The sequence below is a fragment of the Clinocottus analis genome, unplaced genomic scaffold, assembly GCF_023055335.1.
Source record: "Clinocottus analis isolate CAN_PGR_092001 unplaced genomic scaffold, fCliAna1.0.p SCAF_23, whole genome shotgun sequence".
NCBI lineage: Eukaryota > Metazoa > Chordata > Actinopteri > Perciformes > Cottidae > Clinocottus > Clinocottus analis.
In genome coordinates, this window is record NW_027175965.1 from 4,888,481 (window position 1) to 4,912,585 (window position 24,105).

At 40.6% G+C, this 24,105-nt stretch overlaps 4 protein-coding genes across 4 annotated transcripts; 2 read left to right on the plus strand and 2 right to left on the minus strand.

Annotated features, from left to right (window-relative positions):
* Nucleotides 1-447: 447 nt before the first annotated feature.
* Nucleotides 448-10,099, plus strand: slc25a24 (solute carrier family 25 member 24). Its single transcript, XM_068589651.1, has 10 exons — nt 448-938; nt 2,051-2,177; nt 2,277-2,364; nt 4,447-4,558; nt 7,114-7,272; nt 7,682-7,834; nt 7,980-8,087; nt 8,412-8,579; nt 8,744-8,894; nt 9,362-10,099. Exons 1-10 carry the CDS (start codon nt 759-761, stop codon nt 9,541-9,543), a joined length of 1,428 nt encoding a protein of 475 aa, XP_068445752.1. The 5' UTR covers nt 448-758; the 3' UTR covers nt 9,544-10,099.
* Nucleotides 10,100-10,710: 611 nt separating this feature from the next.
* Nucleotides 10,711-12,189, minus strand: LOC137793658 (transmembrane protein 69-like). The gene is made up of 3 exons (XM_068589940.1): nt 12,091-12,189; nt 11,698-11,745; nt 10,711-11,576 (listed from the first exon to the last, which is right to left on the minus strand). The coding sequence occupies exons 2-3, from the start codon at nt 11,743-11,745 to the stop codon at nt 10,842-10,844; spliced, it is 783 nt and encodes a 260-aa protein (XP_068446041.1). The 5' UTR covers nt 12,091-12,189; the 3' UTR covers nt 10,711-10,841.
* An 846-nt stretch (nt 12,190-13,035) lies between these two features.
* On the plus strand, nt 13,036-16,229 carry LOC137793782 (uncharacterized). Its single transcript, XM_068590137.1, has 4 exons — nt 13,036-13,040; nt 13,210-13,426; nt 14,971-15,766; nt 15,854-16,229. Exons 1-3 carry the CDS (start codon nt 13,036-13,038, stop codon nt 15,553-15,555), a joined length of 807 nt encoding a protein of 268 aa, XP_068446238.1. The 3' UTR covers nt 15,556-15,766; nt 15,854-16,229.
* Nucleotides 16,230-18,833: 2,604 nt separating this feature from the next.
* Nucleotides 18,834-22,967, minus strand: tm4sf4 (transmembrane 4 L six family member 4). The gene is made up of 5 exons (XM_068589895.1): nt 22,797-22,967; nt 21,818-21,907; nt 20,303-20,451; nt 19,509-19,686; nt 18,834-18,912 (listed from the first exon to the last, which is right to left on the minus strand). Exons 1-5 carry the CDS (start codon nt 22,965-22,967, stop codon nt 18,895-18,897), a joined length of 606 nt encoding a protein of 201 aa, XP_068445996.1. The 3' UTR covers nt 18,834-18,894.
* Nucleotides 22,968-24,105: the final 1,138 nt, after the last annotated feature.

Here is a 24,105-nt window from a genome sequence, read left to right on the forward strand (position 1 = left end):
TCTCTGCCTCTTTCGTCTTTAAAGCCATGACGCCTGAACTCAAAAGTTTTGGGGATATGTTTTGCCTGGATTCCTGCTGCCAGATTCCTGTGGGTATGACTCACTAAACTGAATCAGACTGCTGGAGCCCACTGGGATTGGGACTATCGGCTATTCTGGTAGACCACGACGCACATATGCATATATACATGCGCGTGTGTGTGCGTATGTGTGTGTGTGTGTTACACTGTAACATTTGCACAAAAAAAGGAAAGGACAACTTTGGTTACATTGGAAAAAGCAGGACGTAAAATCTTGTCAGTGAATAATAAAGAAAACTTTTTGGATAGTAGCCAGTGTGTAGTTCCTGCTGAAGGGTGTGTCTGTGCGTATATGTCTGCGTGGGTGTGGATGTGCGTGTGTGTGCGCAGTAAAAGAGGAGGTCTTCAGGAAAACTAAACCAAGTGGCCCCACCCTTCTGCTCAACGCTGTCAACCTACCTCACCTTCCTCTAAAACAGCGTTAAACCCAACACACCGGATTCGTTACCACGATAACTAATGAAGGATCTCCTGCGACTTTTCCTCCAGGCTGCACTGCGGAAATCTCCTTGAAATCACACGGGACGATCCTGCCGCTTCAAAACCAGAAGTGCCAGCCACAGGCATCGGGTTGTGTGTGTGTGTGTGTGTGTGCGCGCGCGTGTGTGTGTTTCCACAGCAGTTTAATTGCCCGACTTCGGCCTCTGTGTGCAGCGCGTTTTCGTTCTCAGTTCAACAATGTATGCCGGCATAAGGAAGCTGTTTTTTACGGATTGCCAGTGCGCCGAAGATGCGTCGAAAGTGTACGATGATCTGTTCGCCAAGCTGGACGCCAACAAGGATGGGAAAGTGGATGTGGCCGAGCTGAAGGCAGGCCTGGCTGCGATGGGCATCAAAAGTGGGAAAGGAGCAGCTCAGGTAGAAACCTGGATGCAGTAAACTATCGCCTAAAGGCTGCTTAGGGACAGTTTGTTATGTTTATTCTGTAGTACCGCATTCCTGAAGGAACTGAACTGGCTGCACATTTTAATTACTCTGCATCGACCTTAAATAACCTGCACAGATCAAGTCCACGCCTCTGGGAGAGTATCTTTACTGTCACACAGTTTTAAGATGCATGGTACTCTATTGTGTGTTTAACTTTTACGTTTGGAGCTAAAACAAACATCTTAATTATGGGTAATCTTTGGATTATGCTTTAGTTTGAATAGAGTAGTCTTCTATATCTCTCTATATCAGGGATTACCTCAAATACATTCTTTACATTTTTGCGACTGATTTCAAATGCACACGTTGTACCTCTCATGAGATCCTTTCAGAACCTCAACATGAGTCTCATTTTCTCAAATATTTCCCCCTGATAGTAAAACAAAACTATATCTGGTTTCTCTACTAACAATAACAACAGTGTGAGGCTGGTAAAGAGCAGATGAAAAAAAAGGTGCACCAGAATGAATGAAACGGTCTCAATTCAATCTGTAGGTGCAGGTGAGCTTTTATTGTGGGCTGTGACTTGAAGAGGAAGGTCCCACCTTTTAGCTAATCAAATACTCACATTCCTTACACTCATCAGTGAGTCTAATAGCTTTCAAAGTATGAGTCAGGAGAAAATGTTAAGAGGGGTCACTGATTCCTGGTGTTGTAAAAAACGCTGACGCTAATAAACATGCGCACCAGCTGATTTTTCTATCTTTCCAGTGATTCATTTCCAGGTGGATTGCACCAACGTGGCACCACTGAGGCCCAGGTTCCCTCTGTTGAACGGATCATACAGCATAACAAAAACAGTCTTTATTTACACTTTGCAAATGAATTAAGCGTTAGCAAACTCAAATGTAACTGAAGCAAAGCCGGCAACATAGAATCAAAGGAAGATTTTTCTGTATTATTCTACCTCCAAACGGACAGAATGAAGCAGAGGCGTTCCCCAAAACCTCTCGCACTGCCCAGTGAGGGTCAGACAGCCAACAGACGATCAGACTCAACGACGTGAGGAAAGTGGATTCCTAATATTCTGTGTTTTTCTTTAGAAAATAATTTCCTCTGGAGACCAGGACAACGACGAAGGGCTCGACTTCAACGAGTTCTCCAAGTATCTGAGGGAACATGAGAAGAAGTTACGACTTACCTTCAAGAGCTTGGATAAAAACAATGATGGTATGCTGTAACTATCAAATCTAGCAAACGGGCCTGATTTACCAAAATAGTCAAACTAAAGCCTGAGCATTCCACTTGTGCTTTTATATTTTCCAACAGGTCGAGTGGACTTTATGGAGATAAAGCAGTCGCTTGCCGATCTGGGACTGGACATCAGCAAAGAGGAGGCGCAGAAGATCCTTCAAAGGTACGTCTGACCCGTTGAGGAAGATCGCTCTGCAGTGCTTAGAGTGCTGTAAAGAGTTAGCTGAGAAAAAGGCTCATGAAAATATCCTCTTCCCGCAAGACAAACCTTCAACTAAAAGTGAAAGAGATATGTTATGGGTGGGCACCAGTGTGAGGGACTGATAACCAGGTCGGTCTGTCACTTGGCTCTGTGCTTACGGAGCGGCGTGATAAAGAGATGACAGGCCGCCTGACTGAATTCCAACATGTAGGAATGAGATCATTACTCTCAGGTCTGAGCATAACTCCGCCCACTGCATCCTGTGGAAAAACAAAAATGGAGTTGGTGGAGTAAAATGAATTAATACAATTAATGTACATTTTCATGACATTGATTAGTCCCTGCCGGTCGTTGTCAGCATTGCAAGTTGAGGGCGGAGTTATAAGTTAAACACGTTCATTTTTTTTGTTACTAAATACAGACCTCTAATAATAATTAATAATTATAATTTGAGCCATCTTATTTCTAAAACCAGATTAAAAACATTATATTCCCACAAACAATATCCGTTATCAGTATTGTTAAAATATTACTAGTCTATTCATAATAATTGCACCCACATCGTGCTCATTGACTAAAGTGACTCCTGATTGGCTCGTCGGTTACTGACGCCACACGGTTTATTTCCTGCCTCGTCGTTTGAATCAGAGTGAGAAAGCCACCGGCACATCGAATCAAGTGGAAGAATAAACGGTTCAAGCGTAGTCTCTTTTATTAAAGTGTACAAAGACGGCACACGTTTGCCTCTGGACATGAGGAAATTAACATTCAGGCTAATGTTATCTTCTACGTCTAAAGTTAAAAATTAAAACTTAAAGAGAATATTTACACAACTGAAAGATTACTCAGTTTTGGCATCAGTTTAACCAAATAAAAACACATATAATGTGGTAAATATTGGTTCCAAATACCGCATGTCGTTGTTTGCTCTGCTACTCTCTACCTTTCTACCTTCACCAGGTTTAATGCAGTGAGCTCCCATGTTCTGTATTTGCATGAAATACGTTTTCTGTATTTGCATAAAATACGTGTTCTGTATTTGCATAAACAAAGCGGGAAGCAGCAGATGTACGGGAGCACGCGTGATAGGGAGACCTATAAGAGAACAAAAGCAGGATGTGCATGATCGTGACTCAAGTTTGTTCCGAAAACCACAGAGAGTAGTTGATGAGTGTGTCAGAAGGGAAGGAAATGAACGAAAGATGTTCATTCAGAGCAGACGAGGACAGAAACTGACTGACAGGAGACGCGTGGCTTCCTTACGTTCATGAATTTGTTTCAAAGTATACAACCGAAGCTCGGAAATAAATCAGTTACTCCCTTTTCATGTGTTGTTTTGCATCTAAGGTTGCCCAAATGATTGTTACTGTTATAATTGTCGGCGGTTTGAATGATAACTTGTGATCTACTTCTTGTTTGCATGCTCACCACTATGCACCACTACCACTCCCTCACCACTACGGTTGCCGCTCTCGCGACAGTGAGTGGGATTTGGAAAAGAGTGTCATCATTGTTTCTTATACAGCGGCACATTTGTTTTGGTGGAGAGCTTCGTCATGTGACTTGAAGATAAATTGGGACTTTTTTCTAATCTTATCAAATATGAAAGATCAAAACATATACGTGCGAGATATTTTATTCATTGTCTTCTTTGTTTATCCCGATCAAATATTACCCGTTCAAGATTCTGGAAAGCAGATTGATCTGTTGCTTCAACCTCTGGTTCAATCAGTTTTGGGGCCTTCCAGTTTGTTGCTGAACCCCGTCTGTCTGTCTCTCTGTCTCTCTGTCTCTCTCTCTCTCTCTCTCTCTCGTCCACACTTTATTTTATAAAATAGGCGAAAGAAATCAAAAATCTGTAAATTTAGGTCACATCTAAAATGAGATAATTTACTGTCCAACCCTAGTTCTCCCTCCAAAACTGAAATACAAAAAACACAAATCACTTTTGCACACACGAGCCAATAAGTGGGCCCAGTTACATGAGTCCGAATTTTTATTTAAATCATTTGTTTTATTAATCTTCTGTCTTTCCTTGTACAGCATCGATGTGGACGGCACCATGACTTTAGACTGGAATGAATGGAGGGAGCACTTCCTGTTCAACACGGCCACCAACCTGCAGGAGATTATCCGCTACTGGAAGCACTCCACGGTGAGGTGTGTGTGTGTGTGTGTGTGTGTGTGTGTGTGTGTGTGTGTGTGTGTGTGTGTGTGAGTGTGAGTGAGACATAAGAATGATGGAGACAAAAGAAAACATGTTTAACTGAGTATGTTGCCAAGATAAGATCTGTTGTGGACCAAACTTTAGCATGATGGTTCTTAAAAGTAACGTTTGGAACAGCCAAAAGACATGAAGGTAAAGTGTTCTTCTATGTCGCTTCCATTTTTATTTAAATGCAATTTCTAACTACTGCTTTATTTGTCCTGCTCAGACTGGTCTTGACACCAGTGACGTGCTTACTGCCATTTTCTCAGGGAAAACAACAAATACTTTTGTGGTATTCACCAGCTCCATCCATTCAAACCAAAAGAGACCTCAACAATAAGCCTAAATATTTTTGTTTAATGTTTGGTCCACAACAGATCTTATTTTTCTCAACACACTCAGTCAAATCCACAGAAGTGGTGAGAAACGGAGGGAGTAAAGTGGAAAAAGAAGCCCAAAAGCACAAAAACAATATTTCACGAGTCAATTTATTTATCACACCAAGTGAGATCCTTCTGTTCCCGCTCTATAAATCTTTATTAACAATTGTTGATGAACATTCAATATCAAACACAATAACACCTAAACTGTTTTCAACGAATAATAATCAAAATTTCACACATAGACATGTTTGTTTTACTCTAAAGAATTATACTTGACCATGGTTGCATGACAGAGACACGGATAAACTCCAGTCAATGGCTAATCTCTCACGTCCGCTGCCTCTGTTCACTGGCGCAACATCAGAGGTCAAACAGACCTGTGGCGGCTAAAGTGAGCTGGACGTAAGCTAATTTCAGAGGGATTAGTTTGTCAGTGGGACGTAGACAGGTCACGGAGGGAGGAAGTGACTCCAGAGGACAGGACAAGGAGCGAGCTCTGTGTGAAGCAAGTGCTTGGTGACATCCATGGAAGTGATATAGCTTCCCACCATCTCCAGTATTCACGTCGATGGTTACCGGCCACTCTGGATTCAGGGTTTCTCCACTCGCTCTGGATCGGATCTGCAGACCCTTGACGTCTGACCTGGGCCTCTTATGTTAAGGATCCTGATCTGTCTGAGAAACAGAGTTCACGAGGGAGCTCGTACAGCACTGGGACTGTATTGCACTGGATCGGCGGCTAAATCAAAGGCCTGGGATAGCCATGGCTCTGCTGCACCCTCAGCAGCAGCAGCAACAGCAGCACAGAAACTGGTTCTTCATCGACTTGGAGGATGATTGGGGGCTCTATGAGGTGGAGGTGGACATGGTGGGTTTGGATTTTTATTCTCACAGTCCAGGTTGTTGTCTGGTCATGAAGGAAAACTTGATTTATGCATCTGCTTTGCCAATTTTGTCAATAAATTGGCAATTAAGTTACGAGAAATTGCAGAAATAACATGTTTATGGTAATTCAGAAATAGTCTTGTCATGACTTACTTCGTCCACTAGAGGGTGCTCACATGGTGGTTTTTCAACTGTAAAATGCCCCATACAGTAAACATTGTTGATGCAATGTTGTATTAACACAATTTAAGGGGTTTCTTTACTTAAACTATCTCAAATCCACCCTTAGTCCTTTAGCTTGTATATAGTTTTTGCTTTTTTTTTTAAAGTGAGCTACTCTGATGCACTCCAATACTTCTAATGTTCAGTTTTTATTGAGACTGTGTGACCAAGGTATAGAAGCAGTTGAATTGAATTCAACATATTTTTTTTTAGATGTTTCTAAATATTTTGTCCCTCCATTATATCCCCACATATCTGACAAAGTCTCAGTTAAACTTAGCAGAGCTTGTATTCATTGCTTGTTTTAGTACATTGTAGAGATGTTGGTGTTGGTTTGTCCTGCGTCTATAATCGGACACATTTCTGTTGTGACAGAATATTCTCTCTTGTACCAGAAGTCTGGGCACGACAGAATATGTTACTCTAAATTTAAGGAATCATCAATGCAAGCCTTTATATCACCTTATGATTGATACATTGTTATGATAATCTAACTGAACTGTGTAAACTATATTGCAGTTGGAAGTGAGAAAGCACATTATTTGATTTGATGTCGTTGTATTCATCAACCGGTTTCAAAAAGGGCCGTGCAACAATATATTTGATCTCGCAGCTTGAACGTGTAGTTATGTAAGACTTTGGACAAGGACATTCGGTTTTATTAATCCTGCCGGGTAATTAAGTTGAGGGCGGCGAAGCTGCTAATCGTACTGTTTTGAAGCTGTGTGATTAACTTGATGTCTTTTTTTTATATTGTCATTGTTTCTATTCTTTCTGTTTTTGCCATGTAAAGGGCCTTCAAGTAGCTTTTTAAAGCGCTATTATCATTATTTTTTTTAAATGTATATAAAAAGCAGACTTCCTTGGGCTTTTAATTATATTTGAAGCAATACAAAGCTCTCGTGAAATTCAGATCTGTTTTGTCAGCCCTCTCGTGTTCTGGCTCTAAAATGTTGATGCTCCTTGCTGATGTTCTTGCTGACTTCTACACATATATCGTTCCGTGTGTAGGCGCTGGACATCGGAGACAGCCTCTCCATCCCAGATGAGTTCACCGAGGAGGAGAAGACAACCGGCATGTGGTGGAAGCAGCTGTCAGCGGGGGCCATGGCCGGCGCCGTGTCCCGCACAGGAACCGCCCCGCTGGACAGGATGAAGGTGTTCATGCAGGTGTGTACGCATTTTCTATTAGTTGTCTGTCATACCCCTGTCATATGTTCTTAATTAATGTGTTTTAATAATATATATTTCACATAATATATCTTAATAAATGTTGTATTTGTTTAACATTTTCAATGAACGTGACTTTCAAACCGAACTAAAACATGTTTTAGTTGAAGCAGAGTATTCACGTACCACTGGTATTATGCATATGGTAATTTGCTGTATCATGTGATGTCATTCCAATAGAATGTAGAGAAGCTGTTACAATAGATAATGTGGCAAAAGTGAAAATAATTTAGGTGGTTAACCTGTTTGTAATTGTGTTCACGGGAGCTTAACTGCTGCATTTAATACTATACAAATGCACTTACTTTTTTAAAGTAATGATTGACAATGCAGGGTTTTCTGTACACAGGTGCATTCGTCCAAGAGCAACAAAATCAGCCTGGTTGGTGGTTTTAAGCAGATGTTAAAAGAAGGAGGCCTGGCGTCTCTGTGGAGAGGAAACGGCATCAACGTACTGAAGATTGCCCCGGAGACGGCCATTAAATTTATGGCCTATGAGCAGGTAAAGAATTGCAGTATACACTGTCATATCGGCATAGAAAAATGTATACTGACACCCCCAAGATGCAATTTCAGCTGAGGTCTATTACTACTGACACTAATGGTCCTCAAGCGTCCTTCAGCTGCTTGTCACTGTGTTTCATTAGTTCAAGAAGATGCTGTCCAGTGAACCAGGGAAGGTGAAGACCCACGAGAGGTTCCTGGCTGGATCGCTGGCTGGAGCCACAGCACAAACCGTCATCTACCCCATGGAGGTGAGCAGGGGGGCGAGACACTTCCAGGCTGATCTGTGTTATTGGTTTGTTTAATATCTGAGTGTGAGGAGTGGCATCAGGTCGTCTGCTCTACATTAATTGTCCTGTGAACGTGAATGTTTTACTCTAAATCAATCAAAATCCTGCCTTTTTCAGTCCAACCGGGAAATAAAGGGCAAAGTAAACTGATGTGAGCGACTTTACGGAAGATAATGCAGATTCCCTTTTCCCCTTGATTCTTTTATTCAAAATATATTTTTCAATTGTTAAGCTGCAATCAACAAAAGTGCTGTCAGGTGAAGAACAGCTTATTTGCCTCTGCAGGTGATGAAAACCCGCCTGACCCTGAGGAAGACTGGACAGTACTCTGGAATGCTCGACTGTGCCAAGCAAATCTTGAAGAAGGAGGGAGTGAAGGCATTTTACAAGGGCTACGTCCCCAATCTTCTGGGCATCATCCCATACGCTGGCATAGATCTGGCCGTGTACGAGGTACGTGGGAAAATGCAAACGCAACGCTCCGCTTCCATTACGCAACATCACTTGTCATTGAAAGCCATGAAGGATTTCCACTCGGTATGTTGTATTGTCGATGTCGCACAACTAATACTCCATTTTCTCTCTCTCATGCACAAACACTTCTTCATCCTCTCCAGAGCTTGAAGAACCTCTGGTTGTCCCACTACGCGAAAGACTCGGCCAACCCTGGCATTCTGGTGCTGCTTGGCTGCGGTACTCTCTCCAGCACGTGTGGCCAGCTGACCAGCTACCCGCTGGCTCTGATCCGCACTAGGATGCAGGCACAAGGTGCAGAGAACCCAAATCCACTCGAGACGCTGTCAACTTCTGAATTTAGCGCATTGCTCCCATTGCTCTGGATTTACATTCGGTGTAAATCCAGAAGGATTTACACCGAATGTAGTAAATAAATGGATGAATAACCACTGAAAGGCACTGCACGACTGTAGCTGAAGTGGAGATTGAGTTGATGTTGAGCGACATAATGACATCATTATGTCATTGTGTACGTTTTCCTGCAACTTATTAACAAGTTATTGCAGGGTAAATCCAAAGGTTCAGAAATATTCTTTCCTAGTGGTTTTTGGGACAGCAGTGTGGGGACGGTTTCATGTGGCTCATGAACTTTGCGATTTTAAGATTGACTCTGATTATTAAATGGACATGAAGATACATGAGGGTCTAATACAAATTGTATACTAAATTAAAGCACTGACATCATTATCTGACACTGGTATCTCTACTTTGTTTCTCAGCTTCTCTCGAGGGCTCGGAGCAGCTGCCTATGAATCTGATGGTGAAGAAGATCTTGAAAAAGGAAGGCTTCTTCGGACTTTACCGTGGCATCCTGCCCAATTTCATGAAGGTCATACCGGCTGTCAGCATCAGCTACGTGGTGTATGAGAACATGAGGGATGGCTTGGGTATTCAAAAGTAGGCAGCGGAGTTTTCTGTGACTGTCTGTGTCCGTCAGAGTGTTGAGCAGGATTTAAAAAAAACAAAAAACATTTTCATCAAAACACGTCACTTCTAACATATTAGGGAAACTGTCATGTAAAGAGCTTGTTTACCTGTAGGTCACCAAAGACGCAAAGCACTGCAGATGGAGTCATTGCAGGACTTATCTTCTAAAGAATGAATAAATAATGATTTACGAGACACAGATTCGAGCCAGCGTCAGTCTTGGATAAACCGATTTTCACTTTAGCTTTATACACGGTTTACCAAAATATTGTGCGAGTGGGGAGCTGCTTCCTTCAAGAAATGAGGAAACATTTGAAGTGCAATACTGTATTTACACTTTGGTGATTGACATTCTGGTATGTTTGAGATGGGTATGTCCTTTTATGGAACAGATTTTTTTCAAGCCTGGGGAATGGGAGTCATGTGCCTTGTTTGCTTTTTCATAGACATCTATGGACCGCACCCTTTATTTGCCTTTCTATCCAAGATGTGGTTCATTAGATGTTGGTGTTTACAGTAATAAAGACATTTGAATACAAAAGTGAGACGTTTTCAGTGTATTTGTTTTCAGCTTACTGCGAATAAAATGTAACCTTTGAATACTTTTGATGTCTGTTATAAATGTAATGAATCAGTTGTGGTCTTAAAACCTATTGAATCTCAAAACTTGCACCGCAAACCCAGATGTATTGTAGAATGAGTACAAGTGTTCATTCACACCTTGGGTGTTGCAATGTGATGGTGTGCATTTGACCCAAGGCTTTAAGCACAGATTACTCCACTTTAGATCTTTTGTAATACCCTTTTTCTCAGCGACGTGACTTCCGCTGTCTGATCCTGGCCGCGTAAAAAGACAACGTGGCTCTGCTAATTTGTAGCGTCGAATTAAAAGGGACTAAAAAAAAAAGCTCTTCATCTGCTTACTAATTTAAAAGCTCCGTTTTGATCATTTTAATTTCTGAATAATCAGAAATCATTTCTTGATTACACCTTCTAAAAGTTAGTTTTATACTTTCTCACATCAAGTCAAGTCAAAAGTACTTGTATTGTACAACATAAGCATTTATTTGATATTCATTGAGCAAGAACTGCTTTTACAGAAGCCAGTTTTTGCTATGATATATAAAATAAACAACTTCTATAAAAATAAAAACACAACATGACCAGACAGACCTGTCATGACAGAAGAGAGGAAGAAACGTCTTAATACCAAAGAAAAAAAGGTCACCAACAAAAAAACACTGTGGCTTTATCATTTTATATACGCACTTTTTAATCTGGCAATAGCTTCTTTTCCGGGTATATTGCATAAATTGTGAGGTTACCAATGAGAGAGAAAAACGCCACAAAGGTCAGGATGGAGCGAAGCGCTTTGAACCAGCTGGGATAAGTGGGCAGCAGAGACAGATCATAATGCAGCGAGATTCCTAGTCCCATAATAATCATGGTGGTTGCCGGAACAATGCTGTCGCTCATGAGCATGGCCACACAGGCTATCAGGGTGGGAACCACACTGTTGGCCAGATTGATCCAGTCGGGTTTGGCTGGGCTGCTCTCAGGAAGAGCAAATCCCCAGCGAGCTCCACCCAGGAAGGAAACAATCGAGGTGCTGTAAGCTAACTGAGCATAGGCCAACTCTGGGTAGTAGCTCTCAGTCATAGCCATGAACAGAGTGGGGGTGATAAAGGGGATTAGTCCTCCAAACCCAAGGTACAGGGCTGGTTTGGGACCTTTCCACAAGTCCTTCATGTCATAGCGCAACAGATCCAGCTCTCTGGGAGGTTCAAGCTTCTGCCGCTTCTTCTGCCTCACAGCAGAGGAATGGAAGTGTTGATTGCTCACTAAAAATGGAGCCGCACTAATCGGGTTCCTCTGGAGGAATGCAGTCCTCACGAAACTGAGGACAGCAGGAGGTCTCACTCGTCCAGTGTCCCTTTCTAAAAACGGCAGCCTCGGGCACAGGGCTGATGTCCAGCATCTTCGTGAAGGACCTGCCCAATGCCACACCTACAGACAAGACATTCAGATCAGCTTTTTATATACAATTTCTGTTTTAAAATGATACATTATTAGAAATATAAGCAAAAGAGCTTTTGAAGAAACAAACATCACAAATAGTGTGTGTTACCTTCTGGGCTGGAAGGGTGCTTTTTCTGAATATAACAGAGATAATCATCTGGGGAAAAAAATGAACACATTCAAGATTCCAGTCAAAAGAAGAAAAAAAATTAAATTAAGACTAATAAACAATAACATTTCAAATAGATTAGTGGTGCAATCGACGCTTTTTTGTTTTCTACCTGCAACGAAAGCTCAGACAGATACACATAGAGCAAAACAATACAAAATGTAACGATTGAGCACACTTGCCGCTTTATGAAGCTAATGCAAAGTTAACCGACACAACAACATTGTTAACATGAATTAGCGAGTTAACGGGTGACGTCACACACTGAAGGCTTCTTGCCACTTTGTCTTTCAATATGTACGAGCAGCCCTGAAACACGGACGCCATCGTTACCTCTGTCTCAGGTTGAAAACATCATATTTCACACGATATTTAGCTGCACTCAGGGTCACTCAGTAGGTAGTGGCGAGAAGGGCGAAACACGTTGGTACGCGCATTATTTCTTCCGTGTTCGCCAAAAGGCGTCCCGCATCTATAGTTCCACTACAACACAGTGAGATAAAAACAATTAAATAAAAACATGTCTTGTTTCCATTGGAAGAAAGAAAGAAAAAACTGATGAAAATAGTTTATCAATTAACATGCCAGAATAACGAGTCTAAATTGTTGTTTTTTTAGTTTGTTTCTTATCCAAATAGGCAGCAAAAATCACCGATACGTCTCAATGCTAATTCACACTTAAATTAAAGCAACTAATATGTGAATGAAATAAATACTTTTAAGGGAGATAATAGATACATAATAAAACAAATATGTTATGCTTGTGATGACTGTTCAATATGCTACTAACGTCAATGCATACTTGATTAAACGCTCTTGTTGTCAGTCTGATATTTAAGTCATACTTCGTTATCTGGTGTCAAGTCGATTTGAGACCAGTGTACTCTTCATACAGTGGGTAAGTGAAACTTGCAGACCGTGTTTACACCCACCTCGGCCGCTGCAGTCAGCTTTGGGAAAGTGTGATCTGCTCAGATTAATTTGTGATAAAACACTGGGCTGTCTCACATCGCTGTTTTAAATTCAAGACTACGGTCATCTATATCATAAAGACCATAAATCCTGCAGCAACTCATTTGTAATTCCTCAATGTGATGAACTGGTATAAAAGAATATTTTTAAAAATCCAAATTATTCTGTTTTGTTGGACATTTCTAATCAGTTTGAGTAATACCTTGGAAATATTCTACATTGCAATATATTGTTACTTTGATTTGACTACGGTGGCAACTGAACAACTGTTTCCTAAATGAAGTTGTTCAAATAAATCGTTAGGACATGTCGTTTGTATGAGATGCTGCTGGAGTTTCTGTAGAGGCAAATGAAGATTCATCTTTCTATCGTCCCTCGGTAGCTCACGCAGGTACGTACGCACGCACGTAAGTTACGTGTGTACGTACGGAGTCATGGAAACGACCATCGAGTTCCACCGAGGTTATATAAAGGCTGCAGATTCACTAAATCGTTCCTTCGCACTTCGACTTTCAACAAGTTAGACTGCGAATTTGTTTCTGCTGCAAAGCCGAAATCTTTTGGAAACCTGATCTCCGATAAACCTTGGATAACCAACCTTTGGCAAACCGAGTTGAAGAAGACACCTGCTGACCGAGAAATTTGCTCAGGACCACCTGCTGACCAGAGTTTCACAGTAGCTTTTCAACTTTTAAAGGTAAGACTATTTTAATTTCATGTCAAATGTGTTTATTCATGTTTCTTACATGCTTAAAGTGGTATAAAATCAGTAAAATAATGTTCAACTTTTAAAAAATGCATCATCATAAATGGAACGTTCGGCTGTTTTTTCACTTGACGTTTTTTCGCTGTAACATAATAATTATACAGAAAAACTGAATATTTTTAGCTCGAAATGTCTGGAATGTGTTAACACTTGTATTGTGGTAGAGAAATGCAGTTATTTTTGTTTGTGGGTCTTGTTTTTTCCAAATTTGCCGTCGAAAAAGTAGAAAAAAGATGGCCGCCGTGCCATTTCTGTACGTGACGTCACAGTCTGCAGCTTGAAACTACAATTTTCCAAAGATAGACTACAAAATAACGCATAGACACTTTGTCCGTGTTCTTAGAGTGTTGCTTCATGCAGACATGAACAACACGGTTCATAGTGTTTTCAGAATTATGTAAGCTTTTATATTGAGTACTTAAACGGCTTGCTTGCTAGCAGTGTTGAGTGTGTGGGTGGGTGGGTGTTGTCAAGGGAAAAACGGGGAGAGGGGAGGAAATGTTCAAGTAGTGTGTGCCAAGAATTAAAGTGTTTGCAGTCTTGTGCGGACTGGAGCCTCAGGTTGTTGGCAAAATATAGAATAACTGTCAGTTATCTGTGCATATGACAGTAAAAACATCTTAAATCTTGAAATAAATTAAAACATGACAGCATGTTGGCCTATTGTTTTTCTGACTATTATTTTAGCTTATTTTTTATGTGAAGAAGAATAAACAAGACATGTTTTAGTAGTAAAAACGGTAATGTGAACAAGGTTGTTGTGTGGAATTGTCGAGGGTTAAAGGGTTTAAGTGAATTTCATGGAAGTGGAGACTGTGACATTTTCTAATGCATGTTTTCCTCCTCAGCCACTGAGCACACTGCCGAGATGCTTCAGGAGGCTCCGCCTCCTAGCGAGCAGCAGTTCCCTCCACCTTGGGGGGAACAAGGCTGTGCTGCTCCTTTTCCCTATGTTACCTTTGCTGCTCCTCCTCCTGCTGCTGCTCCTCCTTTCTGTACCCCTTATTTTTGCACTCCTATTGCTCCTCTTCCTTACCTAACTGCTGCTCCTCGTTTTCATGCAGCTCCTCGTCCTCCTGCTGCTCCTCGTCCTTCTGCTCCTCCTGCTGGTCCTCCTGCTGGTCCTCCTGCTGCTGCTCCCCGTCCTGCTGCTCCTGCTGCTGCTCCTGCTGCTCCTCCTTTCTGTACCCCTTATTTTTGCACTCCTATTGCTCCTCTTCCTTACCTAACTGCTGCTCCTCGTTTTCACGCAGCTCCTCGTCCTCCTGCTGCTCCTCGTGCTCCTGCTGCTCCTCGTCCTCCTGCTGCTCCTGCTGCTCCTGCTGCTCCTGCTGCTCCTCCTGCTGCTCCACTTGCTGCTGCTCCCTGTCCTGCTCCTGCTGCTGCTCCTGCTGCTCCTCCTTTCTGTACCCCTTATTTTTGCACTCCTTTTGCTCCTCTTCCTCATCTAACTGCTGCTCCTTGTTTTCATGCAGCTCCTCGTCCTCCTCCTGCTGCTGCTCCTCCTGCTGCTGCGGCTCCTGCTGGTCCACCTCCTGCTGCTCCTCGTCCTCCTGCTGCTGCTCCTCCTGCTGCGGCTCCTACTGGTCCTCCTGCTGCTGCTCCCCGTCCTCCTGCTGCTGCTGCTCCTCCTGCTGCTCCTCCTGCTGCTCCTCCGGCTCCTCCTGCTGCTCCTCCTGCTGCTCCTCCCGCTCCTCCTGCTGCTCCTCCTGCTGCTCCTCCCGCTCCTCCTGCTGCTCCTGCTGCTGCTCCTCCTGCTGCTGCTCCTCCTGCTGCGGCTCCTGCTGGTCCACCTCCTGCTGCTCCTCGTCCTCCTGCTGCTGCTCCTCCTGCTGCGGCTCCTACTGGTCCTCCTGCTGCTGCTCCCCGTCCTCCTGCTGCTGCTCCTCCTGCTGCTCCTCCTGCTGCTCCTCCGGCTCCTCCTGCTGCTCCTCCTGCTGCTCCTCCCGCTCCTCCTGCTGCTCCTCCTGCTGCTCCTCCTGCTGCTCCTCCTGCTGCTCCTCCCGCTCCTCCTGGTCCTGCTGCTGCTGCTGCTGCTCCTGCTCCACCTTTTTTGTTGACATGCTGTTCTTACTTGAGCAAAATTTATATGTTTTATGTTTGTCTCTTTAATTCTTAGATCTGCCACGAGAATGTCTTCAACTGCTTCAACTGGCAAAAAAGCTAGGTAGTCTATAAAATAAATGATTAATGGTAATATTCAATACGTCAAAGATTATTTGCCCTACTAACCATTTTGTTCCCCTCATCTCTTTCCTCTGGATGAAAAAAGTAAGTATGAGCTTCTGTTTTCCAATTTCGTCTTGTACTTATTCAATAATATAAAAATGAATAGAGTTTTACTAACCATGATCATAGTTTCTTCCTCATGCACCACCTGAGCTGCTGCTGTTCACTGTGGACGAAGAAGGTAAGCATGCTTATCCTTATTTTAAACAATAAAGTGATTTAATAATCTGACGCCAAACACTTGTTCTCCATGTGATGTTGTTTAGTCGGTGAAATTAAATATTTTCTGTCTCCATTATTGATCCTTTTCTCCTTTTACTCCTCCTGAGCCGTCCGCCTCTATACCATCCAGGGTTAACTTGGCAACATAAAAGAAATCACATCGAACCCACAGACGATTGGCTGTTTCCTGCTAATATTAGTAATACTTCTTTTAATAATTCAGAAATTACTCACTTTCTCAACTTGGTGTTTCATTCAATAAAACACTTCAGCGTCTAAAGTGGCACTTTTGTATTGTGATCTTTATTGTAGCTTCAGTGGTGTGGAGTTAATGTGGTGAACGGGTTTTAAAACAGTGTATCAGTCACAGGTGTTGTAAAAATGTCGACAGTGGCTACAATGCTGCTCGAACCTCTTCCACCAACATGTACACTGAGTCATCTGGATGACTTGTAAAGCAAAGAACAGATCTTTCTTTAAATCAATGCAGGTTTAAAGTGTCCCCACATATTTATGAGTTCTGAGAAGATAAACGCGTTGGACAGGTTGTAAACGCTTCAGAGAGGAGAGAGGAAGCACACTGAGGCCTGAAACGCATACGCACACACACCCCATATCAACACAGATTAAATTACATTAATTTCAAAGGGTTAGTCTGCTACCATGTTCTGCAAACCAGTGAATCAATATTTCATTAAGCATTGCTTTGAAAGTAATAATTACTACATTCTGTAGTAGATGGTGAAGGTATCATATTCAATAAAACATATTGGAACAATATGGAAGACATCGCTTGATAAAAAATAGAGAAAAAAACATTTGCTATTCTTGGCCAACCCAAGGCAACTAACATAAAAGTATTAAAGTGATGTTTGGCCTGAAGGTGGCACCAGAGGTACAGAAATGTTACAATTTCAAAGGTTCACCTTTACAAGGCGCCAAAATTTTTAAAATGTGATTTAGATTGTGTGCAAAGAGAAAGGAATTGTATCTTAAAAATAAACTAGGATGCTCATTGCTTCCTACTGTAGTACGGAGCATGAAAAGGTCCTCAACCGTCTTCAGGTGATAACATACAGCACACCGGGTGGGATTATTGGTGCTCTACTATATTATATGTATATATGTATGTGCATATAAGGTGATCATTACTTCAGAAATGTACTATTACAAAGTCAACGGAAAGCACCAACTACATTCATACAAATTATATAAATACCAGTGAATCTGTGTTCAGTACTACATTCTGTTAGAAATGCACATTGTTTTGGTCATTTGCTGTTAAAAACGACGGGTAGAGCACCACTGCTTTGATTAAAGCGATATTTAAACTGAAAACAATGTTCAACAACACACTCGTGTGTCTGTGTGGACTGACCACACACACACATACACTTTTCAGAAAGGGACAATGAAGACTTTCTGCTGAGGAGGCCCAAAGTCTATTTGAAATTTAGATGTATAATAGTTGATCTATACTTTGTTGTAGAGGATGAGATCCCTGTCTCAGTTAAAACTACTTAAAAGTTTTCAATAGTGATCATTTAAGCATGAAACAAATGTTATATATGTATGTTAAATACAAATATATGTGGCTTTTATTTTTCAGAAAAACACATTTTCACTAAACTTGCAATTCATTTGATTTGTTCTGTTTACAGATGTCATCTGTACAGTTTAGACAAGTTTTATGCTACGGGTTTTTCCACTTTTACATTTCTAAACCAAGCTTGACTTTGATACGTGCATTCATTTTTTTGCTGCGTATATTTATTATTATATTCTGGGTCCTTCAATCAGAGGATCGGCAGTTCAATCCCCGGCTCCGCTGGTCCATGTCGACGTGTCCTTGGGCAAGACACTTAACCCAACATTTAACTCTCTCAATGAAAACTCAATCTTTAGAATTGTGTTGAGGACATTTGATAAAAATGAAAGTTGTATTATATGGTTTGATGAAGAAGAAGAAGTATCCCACATCTTGCCTCTGGAGCCACGCAACCTTAGCTCTACGTCTCTAATTCTGTCATTCCCCTTTGTGAAAGTATGCAATTAAGTCATGTGTTTTTCTTTTGAAGTGTTTACGATGTTCCTGTTCATGTTGAGATCTTATGAACGTGTTGTAATTGTCTCTCATTTGTCAGTAACCATCTGTCAGGTTGCCTCCACTTGTACGAGGGAACAATCTATTAAACACATCTGTGTTGAGATGAACTTGTAGCCGATATTTCAACCGATGTATATTTTCTTCAAATAAATGTTATACCTTTTGAACAGAAGTAATTTTGGGTTATTTATTTTATAAAGCAAGCATACAAACTTTCAGTTATCAGTCAAGTTAACGTTTATATGAAAGTCGAAACAAATTTGGAACGTAAATCCTCTTAACTTAACATGTCAATTGTAAAACTTGAAACTGTGAGTTACAAAAAAAGCAGAAATGTGTGGTTAGTCGACTAGTTCAGGACATTTTTTTTAACTGATCATGTAAAACAATTCTTTGTTTGAACTCGGTGGATCAAGTTTAAACAACGAGGGACAAAAAGTTCACTCAACTCCGACAACTGCATTTTCAAAGCAGCAGGTGAACTTTCATTTGCAAGTTGAACTGCCTTGAAATGTTTCACCGTGATGCTCTCATCTGTTTCACAAACCAACAATATGATCTTTATTTACTGAATTAGCTGCATGGGTAAAAACTGATCACAAAATATATAGCAGGAGGAAAATCATTAATGTCAGTAGTGTTCAATCATCAACGTTAGCTTAAGAGTTAATGTAGAATTAAATTAGAGCTCTGTCATTTCACAAGTGTTGTTACTAGATAATGTAATCAATGAACTCTTATGCAAAAACCTAGAGCTGCGGCACGAAGCAAGGCATCAATGCCATCACCTTTAAACAGAATAAATACAAGAAGCTGCAGACTGATGACTCTGTAGAAGTGCTCAGACGGCTCCATCGCCCTGAAAGACATGATCAACATTTGCATTACTCTCTCTTGCTTAACACCAATACTCAAGATGTAACTGGCTAAATAAAGCAATGGATCTCAGTCAGTCTAACTTCCATTCACCAACCAAGTATCACATTTTGAATTAAATGGGCAATATACAGTTTACAAATGACGTTATTACTAGTAAATATCTGGGTAAGTGTATTACTAGGTTAGGATGTTTTTTTTTATGCTTCCTGTCTGATCCTTACACATCAACAAGTCTATTGATTATTATTTTCTTCTTTTCCTTTATTTAACTGAATTAAAATATAATTAAATTGCAGAGGCCAGCAGAAAATTAATATTACAAAGAGAACATGATCTATTACGTCCTCTATGTTTCTTTTATGTCGGTGATTTTATGGCTTTTCAGTGACTGAATGGAATATTGCTACAGTTTTACAGAAAGAAATAGATAGTTAAATAGATAATTATTAACAACAAGAATGCTAATTATTATCATAATAGTAACACAATAAATCATTGCAGATTTCTCTTAAAATGTGTCCAATTCTTCTCACAGATTGACTCAGCTGAGCCCATCCTATCTCAGAATATACTGACCCCGCCACAGCAGTCGCCACACAGACATCCCAGCAGGCCGTTCACCACCTGCACAGCACACAGTGCCATCTGGATCAAACCCATGGCCAGCAGCACGGAGAACAGAGAGAGATGCCAGGACACCACGTCGACCGGCTCCAAGCAAGCAGACCAGAAGCTTTTGTTGGTCAGGTAGTCACTGGAGACGGAGGGAAGAAGAGACAGCAGGTTTTTTTATCTGAAGATGCTGTAAATCTGAAGAGCAGATTAATTAGTGAGCGAGCTCAATGATTTACAGCAGCCTTAATATCCTGCTGTTAATATAGTTTATGTTAAAAGAGTGGACTGCAGCAGAGGTGGCACCAACAAAAACAAATTTGATTCTTCAAGCGAGTTTGTTTTATCAAAAACACAAAACTATTTAGTGTGAATGTTTATTCTTTATCTTGGAAATAGTAGTTTGAAATGGACTTTGGATGTTAAGAGTTAGATTCTTCTTTGTTTCCCTTTTGCACGCAGAACCAAGATGTTAAAGGAATAGTTTGACATTTCATGCTTGTTACTTTTTTCTTGAGGTGAGATGAGAGGACCAGTACCACAAAATATTAGCAATATCAGCATTTTTTTCCCCAGCACTTCATAAAGCTAGTCGTAATAATGAAAAGAAAAATGTAAAATTTGACAAATTTCATTCCAACAATTTAAAATGGGTTATATTTTTCAATAAAATAATTCACATGCACATATTTTGTGATTATGCAGATCATTTAGAAGAAGAGTTCAACTTTAATACTTAATTTGAGTTTGTGTCTCACCCATTTGAGAAGGGAGAGCCCCAGTGCTTTTCTGTGTTGGTGATGTTAACCACACACTCCGGTCCGTGGTTTATGGACACAGCAGAAACTATAACTGAGTAACCAGCGCCTACAACACCCACAGCTGCAAACAGTATGGAACTCAGCATCTAGAAAGAGAGAGAGAGAGAGAGAGAGAGAGAGAGAGAGAGAGAGAGAGAGAGAGAGAGAGAGAGAGAGAGAGAGAGAGAGAGAGAGAGAGGGGTTATTGGGAATCAATACTTTAGATATCTTGGGTTTGACTTCTGTGACTACATTGAAGTTGTTATCTCAGTAGAGAGAGAGCAGGCTGAGGGTCACCAACAGAATTACTGAGGTGTGTCTGTGTGCGTGTCTGTGTGTGTGTTAATCTGATAGACTTTTGTTTGCTGATTCTTTCCTGCACCCCACACACACTCACACACCTCATTCCTAAAGTGTCGATCAGTGTGTGTGTGTGTGTGTGTGTGTGTGTGTGTGTGTGTGTGTGTGTGTGTGTGTGTGTGTGAACCGCAACAATAGCGGCTATGTGTGATAAAGTCAAGTGAAACTCCCATAGTTGGAATTTCTTTAAAATCTATTCAATTCGGGTGTGAATGTGTTTGGCATTTATTGCAATGTAAATCATGGAGGTTGAGTACATACTGTTTTTTTTAATTTTTTTTTTTTTTTACAAATGATTAAACCTTACAAGTGACATATAGACATTTAAATGATAACCGCCTGCAAGCTGTTATCAAATGCCCTATTGTCTCTCTTTAATGTCGTAATGAATGAATTCCATCCAATATTTTTTTCACTGGGCCATTCATGAGGTTCATGTTTGTGTTCATATAATAATATTTCATTATCCGATTCCCCAGCTTTGATTCTTTTGGATCAGATGTAATTTTTTTTTGTTGCATTTTTCTAAACTCAAATTGAGCTCCAATTAATGGCGAGGACTTAAAATATTAACATTCACATTATATTCAATTTGTTGGGAATATCCAATAGCCCTTTGAAACAAGGACAAATAGATCGCCCGGTCACTCCAATTCAATCTGTTCCAGCAACACATCTGGGAAAATGTTGTTTCTTCTTCTTGCTGCAGCATCATTCTCTGGTTTGTTTACTTGGATGGCTGTTTAAATGGATGCTTTTGTACAGGATCTATGTCGAAAAAGGACATTTGATGACATTTTGGCACGTCTCCGTAAAGCAGAAGTGTAAAATGATAACATTTATGATCGCTAAATTCCAATAAGCTGCTTTGGCGATGTCGTATTGTGCACAACAACAGTTGCAGTTGTTAAGCTGTTAGGCTAACTTCTTTAAATTGAGATTTATTTGACGTCCATATAAATGTGTGTGTGTGTTTGTGTGTGTGTGTGTGTGTGTGTGTGTTTGTGTCTGTTTGCAATTCATTAACTATGGATCCTCACATAACTTTGACAAGCCAGAGTTGTAAATAATAATTTCATTATGTCAAAAAGTCAAACAGAAATATCTTCTCACTGCAAATCTCCGACCACAGCTTTCATTGCCACAGCAACCGCAGCAGTCATTGTTCTTCAGACCCAGGAAGACCAGAATCGGGAAGATCATCTGTTACACACACACACACACACACACACACACACACACACACACGGTTATAAAACAGTCAAGAAGATGGATTATTTGTTCCTCTGTAGGTCCAAGAGGAAATTGAACTGCCCACCACAGTTATTGAGATATGAAGTTTTGAATAACTTGTTCCTAAACTTGCCATTCATTAACTCTGCAACAATTTTCACAAGGATTGATTGTGATGATGATTTAATATCAGGATAATTTAAAAAGGTTCTAAAATCCCACATAGTTCATCGATTCTTGACAAAAAGATTTTTATGATAATATTTTCATGTGTTTTTCCAACTGTATGTGTAGGCCTACATTTTATGCAATGGGTCTGTTAATTCATTATTTTATCTCAAAAATGTAAATCATTCTTTAATTCCATTCTTAAATGTTAGGATTTGCTTTTTTTCTCTCTCTCTCTCTTTATTATAGAAATCGGAATATCTTTGAGTTCATGAATTCTGATCAGGCAAAACAAGTAATCACTTTTGGATCTGGAATATAAAAAAAAGAGTTAATTTCGACTACAAAAAAAAAAAAGGATGAGGATGGAAAACAAAACTAAAATTAGCCAATTCATCCATGATGAAAATAATTATTAGTTGAGGCATTAAATACATTTTGTTGTGCTATTCATAATCTACTGTGTTCATGAGTCGACACAAACACACAGATAACGCTGGGATAAGAAAAATGTATCTTGTGCCAAAGTTTCAACTTATTAAATTTGTTTTAACTTCACAAAAACATCAGGAGAATTCAGAAAATGTGTCTTCAGTTCGAACACAACGCATGCTGATAGCACACCGTGTGCATTCTCTATCCTGGACTTTATCAGCTATTACTGCCAGTGTTGTAATTTCAACGTACTCACCAACACTCCAGATCCCAGAATGCCTCCACAGTACCAGACTTGCTGTGTGATGTGGTCGCTCTCCACAGATTTCCCCCCGGGGAAGAAGAGCAGGATGTTACACAGCACACACACAATCGCCAGAGGTATCAGAGTGATCCCCAGACACTTGGCAAAGCCGCCTGAACACATCTTGACACTGATGCTTTAACCTCTCCGAGTAACAACTCTGAAAGTGTCTCAAAACCACACTAATGGTTATACAATGAAAATATTAAAACCGCTGCTTTCCAACACCACCAAACAAGTTCACCTTCCACCTCTAGAGCTTGGTTGTGTCTTCAAAGGGCTCGGTCCACCTGACTGAATCTTCTGAGTGAACCTGTCTACCTCGCCTGTGCTGTTGCTCATTTGGTTGATGCTATATTTGAGCCTTTATAGCCCACATCCCCCTCACTGCTACACTTTTATAGCAGTCGCCTGTAATATGGCAAGACCACACACACACACACACACACAAGTACAAATACACATGCACACGCTTGACTGCATGCAAACACACACACATTAATGTGGGATCACCCATGTGTGCACACGGACACGTTGGTTAATGTTCTACTCGTGTTTTGTGCTCATGGAGACAGAAGAGGAAGACACAGACAGTTGGTCGATACAGCAGAGTCCTCATGGGAGATCTGCACAACGGTTTAGTGAGAAACAGACTTCTTCATTTGCCTCATCTGTAAAGTTCTGGAATGACATCATCATTTATCATAAGTAATGTGTCATCACGTCTTACAGGATGTGAGGAGTTTAAGAGTAAAAAGTGTGATTTTGGAAAATCATCACAATAAAACAGCAAACTGCTCATAGGACTCACCTGGTGCATTGCAATGAACTTGAATTAACATTGATGACAAATAATGACATCTAAACATATTGATTTTTCAGAGTTGTATGATTCTAGTAGCTATTTGTGCAGTGAAAAGACAAACATCAATAGTACATGTTTTACAGGCAAAACAAGGGATGATCACAACGCCTCTAATTAGATGGTTATTCCATCATGATCCCTCTTGAATTATTTATATTTAATGAAGTCAATTTCCCCCGGTAAAATAAAAAAAAAAAAAGGAAATTATGAGAAAGTCATAATTATGAGATGGAAAGTCAAAATTATGAGATAGAAAGTTAAAACTATGAGATAGAAAGTCAAAATTATGAGATAGAAAGAACTAAAGCACATGCGCACTTACTATCTCATAATTTTGATTTTCTCTCTCATAATTCTATCTCATAATTCCTATTTTATTTTTTTGTATTTTACCGG